We start from the raw sequence: 13,736 nt of genomic DNA on the forward strand, positions 1-13,736 counted from the left end.
GTAGAGAGGGACTGTGGAAGATCATGGCCAAGTACGGATGCCCTCGGAAATTTATTTCCTTGGTCAGCCAATTCCATGAAGGCATGCAGGCTCGAGTCCAGGACAAAGGCGAAACACCTGCTCCTTTTGCTGTCACAAATGGTGTCAAGCAAGGCTGCATCCTGGCTCCAACGCTGTTCAGCCTCATGTTCTCTGCAATGCTTACTGATGCCTTCAGAGATGGCGATGTTGGAATTGGCCTAAAGTACCGAACAGATGGCAAGCTGTTTAACCTCAGAAGGCTTAAGGCAAAAACGAAGGTCATGACAGACATCATCAGAGACTTTTTGTTTGCTGATGATTGTGCCCTCAACGCTGGATCTGAAGCTGACATGCAACTCAGCGTCGACAAGTTTGCCACTGCCAGCAGGAACTTCGGCCTTACCATCAGCACAAGGAAAACTGAAGTTCTCCATCAGCCAGCCCCAGGGAAACCCTACGTTGAGCCCAACATCACAGTCAACAGTCAGAGACTCAGTGCGGTGGAGCAGTTCACATACCTTGGCAGCACACTGTCACAAAATGTGACAATCGACGATGAAGTGAACGTCAGGATTGCAAGAGCAAGCGCAACTTTTGGTAGACTCAATGCAAATGTCTGGAACAGAAGAGGCATTAGTCTTGAGACCAAGCTAAAGGTCTACAGAGCAGTAGTTCTCCCCACACTACTGTACGCCTGCGAAACTTGGACAGTGTACCAACGACATGCCAAGAAACTGAACCACTTCCACACAACATGCCTCGGGAAGCTACTGAACATCAAGTGGCAAGACAGGACCCCAGACATCAAACAGCTGAAAATATCTTGCCAAAAAGCCCTGAACACCATGCGAGTTGTAGCACACACGGGCTGGGGTGCTGATAAGAGAACTCTCTTTCACCTCTACAGAGCTGTGGTCCGGTCCAAACTGGATTATGGAAGTGTAGTATACGGCTCGGCCAGACTGTCTTACCTGAAACTATTTGGACCCTATACACCACCAAGGGCTCCGTCTCAGCTTAGGTGCGTTCCGCACCACCCCTGTGCACAGCCTTACGCAGAGGCGGGGGAACCGCCTCTCTCCAACCGCAGACTGAAGCTGACCCTAAATTATTATTTGAAATTGTTTTCTGAACCTACAAACCCTGCTTACGACGCTGTATTCAACAACCCTTTCGATAAGAAATTTAAAGACAACCCAAACTGCATCCCTCCTCTTGGACTCCGCATTCAGCTGCACTTAGAAAATGCCAATCTGGATGTCGGTGGCATCTCAGATTTCTCCAAGTTCCCCAACAGCCCTCCATGGACCTTTAGAACACCTGAGGTCCGATTCGATCTGGCCTCATACCGTAAAGACTCCACCAGTTCTCTGGCCTACAGAACTTTCTTTTCGGAACTCTGCCACAAATTTCCCACTTTTCAAAGAATCTTCCTGACGGTTCCAAGTCAGAGGACGGAGTCGCTGCATCTGCGTTCTGTCCCGCCTTTCCTGACCACCCCTCAACGGAACACATCCTGTCTGACAGCTCGGTGTACACTGCGGAACTGACCGCACTGGTTCTGGTGGTAAAAATGGTTCTCTCTTCGAAACAAAAGAGATTCATGATCTTTTCCGACTCCTTGTCAGCCCTGGAGGCGATCATCGCCTGCAGGAATCTGACTCATCCCAAACTGCTGGAATTTTATGAAACTTTTACTCTCGCAACGAAGAAAGGATACGAGGTTGTGTTGGCCTGGGTTCCCGGACATGTTGGCATTCGTGGTAACGAAAGGGCAGACCTGCTGCCCAGGAACGCTGTAAAGAAAGAATTATCCAGATCCTTTGTACCATACACAGACATGAAGCGGAAGGTGAACACTTGTGTTAAAGATCTTTGGCAAGAGGAGTGGAACACCCAGACAGACAACAAGCTATTCCAGATCCATCCAGACCAAAAAGAGACCCTCCCTTCGGGGGTGAAGAACAGAAAGGAGGAGTCTGTGCTGTGCAGACTGCGTGCGGGGCACACTTTTTTTTACTCATTCTTACTTGTTGAAGGGGGAAGAGGCCCCTCGATGTATTCCCTGTGATGAGCCTCTCACCGTGAAACACGTGCTCCTTGACTGTTGGGATCTGCATGACGTTAGACACAGACATTACACGGCGGTTTCTTTGAAGACTTTGTTTCGTGATGTCCCTCCATGGGCGCTGATGGACTTCTTAAAAGAAGTGAACATTTTTAACCAGATTTGAAGGTTTTAAACCATGGAAGTTTTTTTTTAAACTTTGGAGTGGAAAGTTTGAAGTGGTGACTCGTTTTAATTGTTTGTTTTTTTATCCTTGTAGTACTTATTAACGCGGCGATAGCCTTGAGATGGCCTTAGTGGTCAGCGAGGCTTTAAGCACCATAATTTCATTTCATTTATTTTCATTCTCTTCTCTGCCATGCTGATTGATGCCTTCCAAGACTGTGACCGGGGCATCTACATTCAGTTTCGCACAGATGGCAAACTTTTCAACAAAAACACCAGCCGCTGTGGCGAAGTGGTTAGCGTCGCGGACTGATGGCTGGGAGGACGCGGGTTCGAATCCCAGTGGAGGTGGGTTTTTCACCCTGTGGCCGGCTCCTACCCAGAGTTGAGTGTGCTGTGGGCTTAAATGGGGAGACTGGGACCACGCAGTGGAGTGTCATCCACTTCAAGGATGCGTCTTTGGGTGTGTTGCTCTAATTACTTGACCAACACTCTAAGTGTCTGTATCTCGGGCCTGGTTAACACTGGGTTTAATTACACATACTTAACCGTGACCCAACTCGGGATATCATTATGACAGGAAGCATAGAGTACAGCCTTGTCACACAGTCCCAAACCAAAAATGGACCTCCATAGCAACATCATCGTCATCCTCTTCCTCCATCATCGTCAGTATAGACAAAACGGTCTCAAAAGTCTGTGGCCTTTCATGCCCTGTTCTCATGGTGACCTCAGTTTCGATACCCCTCCACTTCTGTGCTTCACCTTGGGGTGAGTCCTGTCAATGTCTTCAGTGATGGCAGATTCATGGGGGGCTGTTGTTTGAGGGATGTGGTGGCGGTCTCCACTCTGGGAGGGATGCTCACTCAGTCTGGCTCCACGACTAAGCCATTATTGTCTTTATTAGGGGGCTTAGTAGGTGGTGTCCTAAGTTCGTTAAATCAGAACAGGCACCACTGAACACCACCAAAGTGATCAGCAGCAGTGCAAGGGCTCCTCTGGTGTGTGGCCTTCTGGCGACCTAACATCGATGGTTCCCTGCCGACTGCCGACGCTGCAACTGTGACGGATGAACCCGGTGTGGTCGTGTATGGAGGAATCTAAACGAGTGGCGTGGGAGTAATGCCATTGAAACAGTGCAGCTGATGGGGCAGCAAAACAAAACAAAAAACAAAAAAATCTTTTCAACTTGCGGTGACTCCATGACTGAAGCCATGTACCAACCAGCTAGCTCACAGAATGCCAGTGCCTCCCCCCCACCTGCAATCAAGATCGATGACACAGAGATCAAGTCAGTCGACAAGTTTTGCTACCTGGGCAGCACCCTGTGCAGCAATGGAGCCCTTGATGCAGAAGTGACGCTGCGCATCGCCAAGGCCAGCTCCGCCTTTGGCAGACTCAACAACAGGCTGTGGAACAACAAAGACATCAGGCTCAGCGCAAGAATCAAAACCTACAGAGCTGTTGAGTTGACCACCTTGTTGTACTGCTGTGAAACATGGACGACGTATCGCCGTCACATTCAACAACTTGAGCAGTTTCACCAGAGATGCTTACGAAAGATCCTTGGCATAAAGTGGCAAGACAGGGTCTCCAACCTCCAGGTCCTAGAGAGGAGCGGCTTGCCCAGCATCGAAAGCCTGCTGATCCAGTGCCAGCTACGCTGGACAGGACACGTCTGCATGACAGACAGCAGGATCCTGAAGATGCTTTTGTATGGCCAGCTGAAGGAAGGCCACTGCGAACTTGGAAGACCCTGCAAGCACTTCAAGGACACCTTGAAGACAAACCTCAAAGCCTGTGACATAGTGTTTTCTGGCACGTGCTTCCGTGTATGTGGGGGGGGGGGGGGGGAGTGGAGGTGGAGAGAAGTATTGATGGGGTAGGTGGGAGTGGGGAACGAAATGTAAAGCGCTTTGAGCAGTATGTCTGGAGAAATGTCCATTTTTTAAATTATTAATATTATTATTAATTGAATGTCGCTTAGTGTATTACAACAACAAAATCATCGTTCTGCAGATGCTAGAGCCTTGGCATGTTGTTTTTGAGTTGACATCTCCAAAGAGTTGAAATCCTTTCCTGCTGATTTCAGGGAGTATCAAAGTTGCCTATACTGAAAAGTGCTTTCCTGCTGGTTTCAGGGAGTGTCAGGGTGGTCTGTTCCCTCAACTTTACAGTCACTCAGGTCTCCAGTCTCCTCTGCCTCCCTGGACTCTGCAATCCCCTCGCTGCAAACTGCCCAGTATCCCCTTAATCACTCCTCCTCTGATCCCAAGTCACTGATGCACGGAGCCCCATCTGTGGTTGGCCATGAAGCCTCAGTGATGAGTTACACCTCTGACGGGCGGGACAACAGGGAGGTGGAGGTGGCGGGTGGAGGGAGGCAGGAGTGGAGTGGCCCCAGCATCAGCACACTGCAGGACGAACAGAAACTAGTGGTGCACGACCAGAAGCTACTGGAACTGCAGGTCAAGATGGACAACCTGGAAAGGAACTACAGGCAGAAGGTACAGCACAGTGTGTGTGTGTGTGTGTATTTGGATGTTGGTCCTGGAGTAGGCTCTCAAGACCTAAACAAGCACATTGGGTTTATGTGAAAGGTCTGGCATTTGCTCTGTTTTTAACCAGTTGAGCTGACATCCTACAAAAAAATGTTGCTATAGTGCCTTTAAGACATCCATTGACGTCCTGCATCTATTCCGATTTTTCCTGATCCTCCAATCAGAGTTTGGTTCAGTGAAGACAAACGAAATATGAATGGCTAGTTTAATGTGTCTGGATCATAAACATACTAATTAAATTTGCATAGTCAGATGGAGGACCCATTTATTCTCGATAATGTTTGGCTAATTGGGCTTCGAGTGCGACTGAAAAGTGGGTTTGTGTCATGTGCAAAAATAACTTGGGGAACTTTGTCCAGCTGACTCTGTGGTCCCTGTCAATGGATTTACACAGCTGTGCAGATGATTTTGTATGGTAATAATGATGAGAGATGCATCTGTCTTGTCTGTTGATTGGTTTGAACTCGAAGTCATGACACTAACATCAATGTTCAACGATTTGTTCAGTCCGTATGTCCAATCAGACATCAATTTTGAGCAGTTGACAATGACTGACAGTAAGGATGCAGTACTTTTGTGTAATTTGAGAAGAGGGGGAGGAGAGAGAGTGGAGTGGTGTAAGATGATAGGTGTGGCAAATGGGTTTGTTAATGTTCTGGTATGAGTTGCAGTGTTAAACGTTTCTTTTTTCCCCCCCATTCTTTTCCCTGTCTTTTTCCTTCATGTTTTTTTTTTTTTTAAACAGCACAGCAAGCGGTATTAAAAGTTGTATGAAATAACTTCTCTCCTTCTCCCATTTCTCTCTTATGATACTTGTATTCGCTCACAATTGTCTGTTTGTTTCTCTATTAATGGACAATATCTATGCATGCATGACTTTAGTACTGAATTAGTGTTTGCATTTGTGTTGTAATTGCTCTAGTGTATTTTCTGTTGTTGTGAGAATAAACAAACCCAGACAGAAGTAATCACATGTTATACGTGCTTAGAATACAAGCAACAACACGCCAGAGCAACAATAAACCCAAACAACTGTATACAGTTTATGAACATTCCTAGATTGCATGCTGCAAGACACCCTAGGGCAGTTGTTGCGCCAGAAGATAGGGAAAAAAACAACAACAAAAAAACAAACAAACAAAAACTGAAAATGAGGATTAATGGAAAAAAATTATGTGGAAAAAAAAAAGAAAGAAAAAAGGTGCGGCAAATGGGTGTGTCCATGACTTAGTGAACTGTCTTTCACAGTGTTCATCTGGCCAGGCATTGTACAAGTATCAACAAAGAGTTACCCCCTTTAAATAGGGAACGCTCTTTGGTGTAAAAAATTAAATAAATAAAATAAAATAAAAAAGCTTGACTGTTCAGTTTCTGAAAATATGGTTGACTGTTTATTCTGACAGAACCATCGTTTGTCATTGTTGGGACAGTTATTCACTTACCTGTTTACAAGCGTTGTGATTGTTAGCATAAACATATAACTGTTTTATTTTCTTCTACAGGAATAATGTGATGCAAGCATGCTATTTCCATTTGTATTTTGTTTGTTTGCTTTTCAGATGTCATTCTCTTGAGGTGGTATTCGACTTTTTTGGTGAACAAAATTTTGGTCCACAAAACTTATCAACACAATATGAAATGCTTGGATAGTTATCTACAATGAAAATAAATGGAATAAAAGCTCAGATTCAGATCCATATTCATTTTCCATCACAGAAATGTTTATTTTACATCTATATCTTTTGTACTGGAATTTAAAAAAAAAATGTTACCCCTGAATACTAAAAATTCCCTGGCAAGGGGAGAGCTCTTAATCACTGGCACTGAACTGGCTAAAAAGATTTTCTTCTTTTTTTTTTTAACAGCAGACGTGGTATAGTGTATATAGGTCAGTCTGCACACTTTGACACCTTGAAACTGGAACTGAACTGTGTGTATTTGTGTGTGTATATGTGTGTGTGTTTGTATGAATGTGTGTGTGTGTGTGGAAATTAGATGCACTGGATAGGAATAATAACTGATCATGTCCATTTCCCTGTCCTCAGATAAGTGCCCATCAACCATTGTCATTTTGCCCATTAACCATAGTCCACATCTGACAGCTGCCTGTGTGGTGAGTGTGTATCCAAGGCTTTGGTGTTGGCAGATTAAATGGGAACTGTCATGGGAGGGATGTAACAGCCACTTGCACTCCTGGTGACACACAAACTGCAGGATCTGCAACTTTGCAATTGTTGTCATTTAGGGGCTCAGTGGGTTGTACAGAATGTACACTGAACCAGAATAGGCACCATGGGTACTGTCAAAGAGACACGGCCATAGTGCACAGTCTTCCCCTAAAGGGATTGTATGGTGACCTAATATGTTTAGTTTCCTGTAAACTGCTGTGCTGGATTGAGAGGGTTGCTGTTAAATATCATTGGATATTAGTGCATGTAAAAGAACACATGGCAAAATTCTGTAGAAAAATCCACATTTTGGACAACAAACTTGCAGGCAGGGAAAAGAGGGAGGGAAAAAAAGGGCGGCACTCTTATTGTAGTGATGTGCTCTCCCCAGGGAGAACAGCCCGAATTTTACACAAAGAAATCTGTTGCATTTTGTAACATGATATTATTTATTGGGTTTGGCGATAATGTGTTATATCGTTGGATGAAGTGTAACTCTTTACGACTAGGTACAAATGTGATTCGTAGGACTTCAAATCAAATCATGTTGGTTATATAGCATAGCCATCCGCAAAGGGCAGTTTCAGGACTGAAAACCAGTCAGTTCTTAAAAACTAAAAGAGAAACCAAAATAGTGTTAAAAGCTGGATCAAAATAATGATAATGAGACCAATTTTTCAGTGTCTCATCGGCCATATAAATTTAAATCAAGTGAAAAATATGCATTTCTTGCAGCAGTGTAAGGTTTTCTCTGGGCTTAGCAATGAAAGTAAGTCTGAAAGTAACAGCAGTTCACTGATGAACATGCTGTCTGCAACAGTATGGTCATCCATTCACAGGTAATTGTGGTGTGCTGTCATAATTACCCTTGTACCCCTGTGGTGTATTGTGTAAAGTACCCTTGTGGTGTGCATCCATGTAACTATGTTGTGCTTTCACAGTACCCCAGTATCCCTGTCGTGTGCTGTTACTGTCGTCTGTGTCCCTGAGGTGTGCTGTCTGAAGTACCACAGTACCCCTGTGATGTGTTGTCATAAGTACCACAGTACCCCTGTGGTGTGTTGTCATAAGTACCACTGTACCTCTGTGATGTGTTGTCATAAGTACCACTGTGCCTCTGTGGTGTGTTGTCATAAGTACCACTGTACCTCTGTGGTGTGTTGTCATAAGTACCACTGTGCCTCTGTGGTGTGTTGTCATAAGTACCACTGTACCTCTGTGATGTGTTGTCATAAGTACCACTGTGCCTCTGTGGTGTGTTGTCATAAGTACCACTGTACCTCTGTGGTGTGTTGTCATAAGTACCACTGTGCCTCTGTGGTGTGTTGTAAGTACTGTTGCGCCCCTGTGATGTGTTTTAATAAATGAATGAGGTATGTTTCTCATACTTCTGTGGTGTGCTATTATAAGTACCACTGTACCCCAGTGGTGTACAATTATAAGTACTGCTGTACCATTGTGGAATAGTCATAAATACTGCAGTACCTCAGGCTGTACTGAGAAAGGACAACTGTGTGTTTCAGATGAATGAGTTGGAAGGACGTATTTGCAATGGACAGTTTTTCTGGAAAATACGAAACTATTCACGGTACCAGCATGAAGCAGAGCGGGGAGAGACAACAGCACTCCATAGTCAGCCCTTCTACACCTCCCCATCAGGGGGCTACAAACTGTGTGTGCGGGCCAACCTCAACGGGGTGGATTCTGCCAGGGGGAGCCATCTGTCATTGTTCATCCACTTCATGCAGGGGGAGTATGATGATGTGCTGGACTGGCCGTTCAGCGGCCGCATCATCCTGTCCATCATGGACCAGAATGACTGTTGTGAACTCCGTAACCATGTGGCCGAGACCCTCATGGCAAAACCCAACTTGGCTGCCTTCCAGAAGCCCACCACCCCCCGCAACCACAAAGGCTTTGGCTACATGGAATTCCTGCCCCTCAGTGCCTTGAAACAGTCCACGTATGTGAAGAATGACACACTCATCATCAAGGTGCATGTGCTACCCAATGGCTGAGGATAGCAGTACTACTACTGCACATGACAGACAGGCAGAGACTGCCAGTCTACAGGATAAACACACACACCTGCCCACACCTTTATTCTTCACTGCACCTGTCCTCACCTCCATTCTCTTCTCTGGCCTGCAGCTTGTTTGCATGAACACTGTTTCTCTACCAGCACATTCCATAATTTTCAGGCTGTCACATAATGCATACTGGGTAGATTCACATTTTCATAAACCACTGAATACTTGTCATGGATAACAGGATCTTAAATGTGTACATTTGATCTTTAGCTTGTGTACATGCACGCATTACCTCTCCCTCCCAATCTGTCAGCCCTGTGTCAATCCTGTCTCTGTCTGTAGAGGAAAACAACCACTTTATTGTAGGGTGACCAGCTTTCAGCTAATCATTTTTCATCTCCAGCGAAGTTAGTGGATAACTACATGATGCAGGCAGTGCGACACAGACTGAACCACTGCGCATGGTCCACTTCCACAGGTGACAGTTCTGGTTACAGCCTGCCTGTCATCAGTTCTGTATGTACAAATTGTAGATCCTGACAGTGAGGTGTGCAGTGCACTTGGTCCTAGTGGCCGTGTGGCTGTTCAGGGTGTTATATGGTTATGGCCATTCTCCAGCACACACATACACACCAGTCAGCAGAGGTAATGCTGTACAAGCAGGGAGAACATGGTGGGTGAACCAGCACAGAGCTGTGTCACTCTGGACAGTGTAATAGGGTCTGGCTTCTGTAGGTGGGGCCTGGATCCTTCTGGCCAAACCAGGGGTTTTGATGGTTTTAACCCAGGGTAGACAGTTTCTTTAGGTCCTTCTCTGCCTATTTTTTCTGCTAGGTACATACATCCTCCTAGTTCCATAGTGTCTATATCGCCAGAAGTGGCGTCTGCGACATACACGACCAGATCCAGGTGTAGCCCAGGATGTGTTTCAGGCTTGAGGCATCTCAAATAGAGACAACCTGTTGTCGGGCGAGTGTCCTCCACTTCTCTGGACAGCTTGGCTGTAGCTGCCCTCCCTGTGTGCCTGCTGATGTCTTTCTGAGATAGACTGGTGATGGTAGTTGATCCAAGGTTGGTGAAGTCCCCCAAGGCCCACCACCTGTAGTCATCAATCTTGATGGCCAAGGCATGACTGGCTTCCTGATGTTGGTCTGAAAATGTGGTGAACCCTGCCTCAGGGCAGGCATGTGCACAGTGGTAGTCAGTCTTTGAAGGATCCTCAACGTGGAATGCAGGTATTGCGTGTCTCCTTCATGAGAACTTCAGTCTCCTTGGTTTGGTCCAACTAAAGGACCTCCCCTCTGACTCAGTGTGCAAGTGGATGTTGTCTGAGCATACAAGAAGGAAAAGACCCCAGTGTTGGTGTGAGTCTGCTGCCTTTGTAGATGCTACTGCTAATGGCTGTGGTTTCTAACCTGAATATGAATGTATTGTCATTCTGAAGAAATTGATCACTGGCAGACAAGATGGATGACATTTATTGTAAATATCATGAATGTGATTCTGTTTTTTCTCAATTTCCTGTTGTCTCGAATTTGGCAGTGGCATTCCTGTAGTTGCCTGGAGTTGCACCTTCTCCATGCTGCTTATTCCAGCAGACTGGTAGAGTGGAGTTGTAGAAGGAGGGCCATTTCTGTGATAACAAGACTACTTTCCCTCTTTTGTTCAGGACATGCAAGTATTCATTTCACGATGTTTTGATAGCAATGTGTAAATCGGTTCCTTGTAATTGTAAAGTCATTTGTTTAGATGGTGATACGAACTTGACTTAAAGCATGCAAATAATTTTAACACTTGCTGTGTTTGCGTTTTGGGTGTGAACTGAACACCTGGTGAACTCTGCAGAATGGGGACAAAGACTGAAACAAATTTATCTGTGTGAAATTCGAGTTGCTCTCCCCAGGGAGAGCACATCACCACAATTCAGCACCACCTTTTTTTCTTCTTTTTTTCAGTCTGCAAGTTTGTTTTACTGCTAAAGGGAATTTTTCTTCAGAATATCCTGAGGAAACCTGTTTATTGCTGAGTTATTTTTCGTACGCTAAATGCTTGCTGCACATGATACCTCGATTTATTGCCTCAGCTGAAAGACTAGCGCAGCTGATGAATTTTCTTTTTCCTGTGTGTTGGTTCTTGAGGTGCTGCCTGACCTCAGTGTACAGCGCCAGCAGTCTGTTCTTATTGTGGAAAGTTTTTAAAATATACAATTTCTGTTTTATCCAGGTCCGTTATTATCTGCTATTACTAGTATTAGTCTTCAGTTTGAAGTACTTTGTTTTGTTTGCCCCCAGACCCCCCCCCCCTCTCCCCCCTCCAAACTGACTTTGAAAGACTCCCTTCACAGTACTAGGGGTCAGTGACACCCCTCACAGTGTAGTAGGGGTCAGTGACACCCCTCACAGTGTAGTAGGGGTCAGTGACTCCCTTCACATTGTAGTGGGGGTCAGTGACACCCTTCACAGTGTAGTAGGGGTCAGTGACTCCCTTCACAGTGTAGTAGGGGTCAGTGACTCCCCTCACAGTGTAGTAGGGGTCAGTGACTCCCCTCACAGTGTAGTAGGGGTCAGTGACACCCCTCACAGTGTAGTAGGGGTCAGTGACTCCCTTCACAGAAATAGGGGTCAGTGACTCCCTTCACAGTGTAGTAGGGGTCAGTGACTCCCTTCACAGTGTAGTAGGGGTCAGTGACTCCCTTCACAGTGTAGTAGGCATCAGTGACTCCCTTCACAGTGTAGTAGGGGTCAGTGACTCCCTTCACAGTGTAGTAGGGGTCAGTGACACCCCTCACAGTGTAGTAGGGGTCAGTGACTCCCTTCACAGTACTAGGGGTCAGTGACTCCCCTCACAGTGTAGTAGGGGTCAGTGACTCCCCTCACAGTGTAGTAGGGGTCAGTGACAAACCCTTTGTTATGACCATTGCTTATGAAAAGTAATTTGAACAGTGTACACTTGCACATAACTTATAACTTGTGTCAAAAGTCCATAACCTATTAACTGGCTACAAAAGAACAGAAGTTAACTAAGAAAAAGTGTGCTTAACTGAACAGATGGTTAGTTTTCATGAAACAAAGGTGTGAGACTGATCAGGAAGGAGAGCAAAATTTGCCATGACAAAAACAAAATTACAGCCAGGCCTTAAGGAAAGAATGCAATGAGTGATGGCCATGTTTACATGGACAGAAAAGCATCACATTTGAAATGATATAGGTTGTTCCTGAAAATCATTGAAAATGTGTATGTTCATGATTTTTACTTCATCTGTTCCTGGTGGATTTTGGGACACGCTTGTATGCAGAATGGGATGGTGTACTTGGTCTGTGGAGGTTGTCTTAACACTGTTATGTCACTATTTCAGTCTTGCACTATTAGTATTACTTTGTCCATTGAATATTTTTGTTATTTATATTTTTTCTGGTAAAAGGTCTTGTATGAGCTAATCTTGAATTGTCTGTCGAGTATCCTTTAGTGTTTGTCTGACATTGATAAATGTATCCTTTCGCATTTGTCTGACATTGATAAATGTATCCTTTCGCATTTGTCTGACATTGATAAATGTATCCTTTAGCATTTGTCTGACATTGATAAATGTATCCTTTCGCATTTGTCTGACATTGATAAATGTATCCTTTTGTCTTTGTCTGACATTGATAAATGTATCCTTTAGCATTTGTCTGACATTGATAAATGTATCCTTTTGTCTTTGTCTGACATTGATAAATGTATCCTTTCGCATTTGTCTGACATTGATAAATGTATCCTTTCGCATTTGTCTGACATTGATAAATGTATCCTTTTGTCTTTGTCTGACATTGATAAATGTATCCTTTAGCATTTGTCTGACATTGATAAATGTATCCTTTTGTCTTTGTCTTGTTTCACTTCTTCAGTGTATGGTCTTTTGTTTGTTTTGCATTGTCTACTAAAAAAAATAAATAACACCAGTCTCATTTTGTACTATTTATTTTAATATTTTCATTGACAAAATATGGTGTGCTTATTTCACATGACTTACATGAACTACCTATTGCTGTGTATTTCAGGGACAGATGAGTTAGTTGTGGTCAGGGTGTGTCAGATAGGAATGGTGGTGCTCTGCAAGGAATGTGTACATTGATAGACACTGATGTAGCACATCCTTGACCCCTTGTGCCCTCTGGGACCACAGTTGTGAGTGAACCTGCCCTTGACTTTCAGGTCAGCAGACTGGTGCCATGCCAATAGCATTGTAATACTAATAGTTTTGTGCCTATGTATGACGGCCACAGGCATACAATGTGGTGATTGTGAGGACAACGATTGTGTTCAGCCTCATTCTGTAAACCCACCAGTGCCAGGCATGCTGGATCTGGTGCTGAGTCTACTTCTGAGAAGTGCCCTTGTTTGTGAAATTGACTTCACGCCTGTAGTGTGTTGCCTGCTGTCCTGTGAGCTGACTGTCAGTGGCTTTCATTTTTGTTGGTGCAAAGTGTCTGTCCCATTCTTTGAAAATGTGAAATTGTGTCCCAGGAAATTGCATTGTGTTGTATGCCATTGCACCAGCTGATGTGTGTCTGGTTTTGCATTGTGTGCCTGCACTAGGAGAGGCCTTGGTGAGATCCCCAGTCCTGATAGCAGGCCCTGACTGATGTACACAGCAGTCTGCTTGTTCTGTGTCCACCCTGCCCAGGTCCACACAGCTGACAGCTGCTACAATAAACCTCGACATGCATTGACAGCACATGTG

General features: G+C 44.9%; 1 protein-coding gene across 4 annotated transcripts in view; it reads left to right on the forward strand.

Moving 5' to 3' along the window:
- LOC143301280 (TNF receptor-associated factor 6-like) overlaps positions 1-13,736 on the forward strand; it is a 142,539-nt gene extending 128,803 nt beyond the window's left edge. For 3 of the 4 annotated variants that reach the window (XM_076615459.1, XM_076615462.1, XM_076615460.1), the window contains 2 exons: positions 4,396-4,761; positions 8,507-13,735. In XM_076615459.1, coding sequence (XP_076471574.1) covers positions 4,396-4,761; positions 8,507-9,001 — 861 coding nt within the window. In that variant the 3' untranslated portion in view covers positions 9,002-13,735. Of the gene's footprint in view, positions 1-4,395; positions 4,762-8,506 lie in introns of all 4 variants that reach the window. The other variant, XM_076615461.1, reaches the window with a different exon arrangement.

Source organism: Babylonia areolata, chromosome 27 (assembly GCF_041734735.1).
Source record: "Babylonia areolata isolate BAREFJ2019XMU chromosome 27, ASM4173473v1, whole genome shotgun sequence".
Lineage (NCBI taxonomy): Eukaryota > Metazoa > Mollusca > Gastropoda > Neogastropoda > Buccinidae > Babylonia > Babylonia areolata.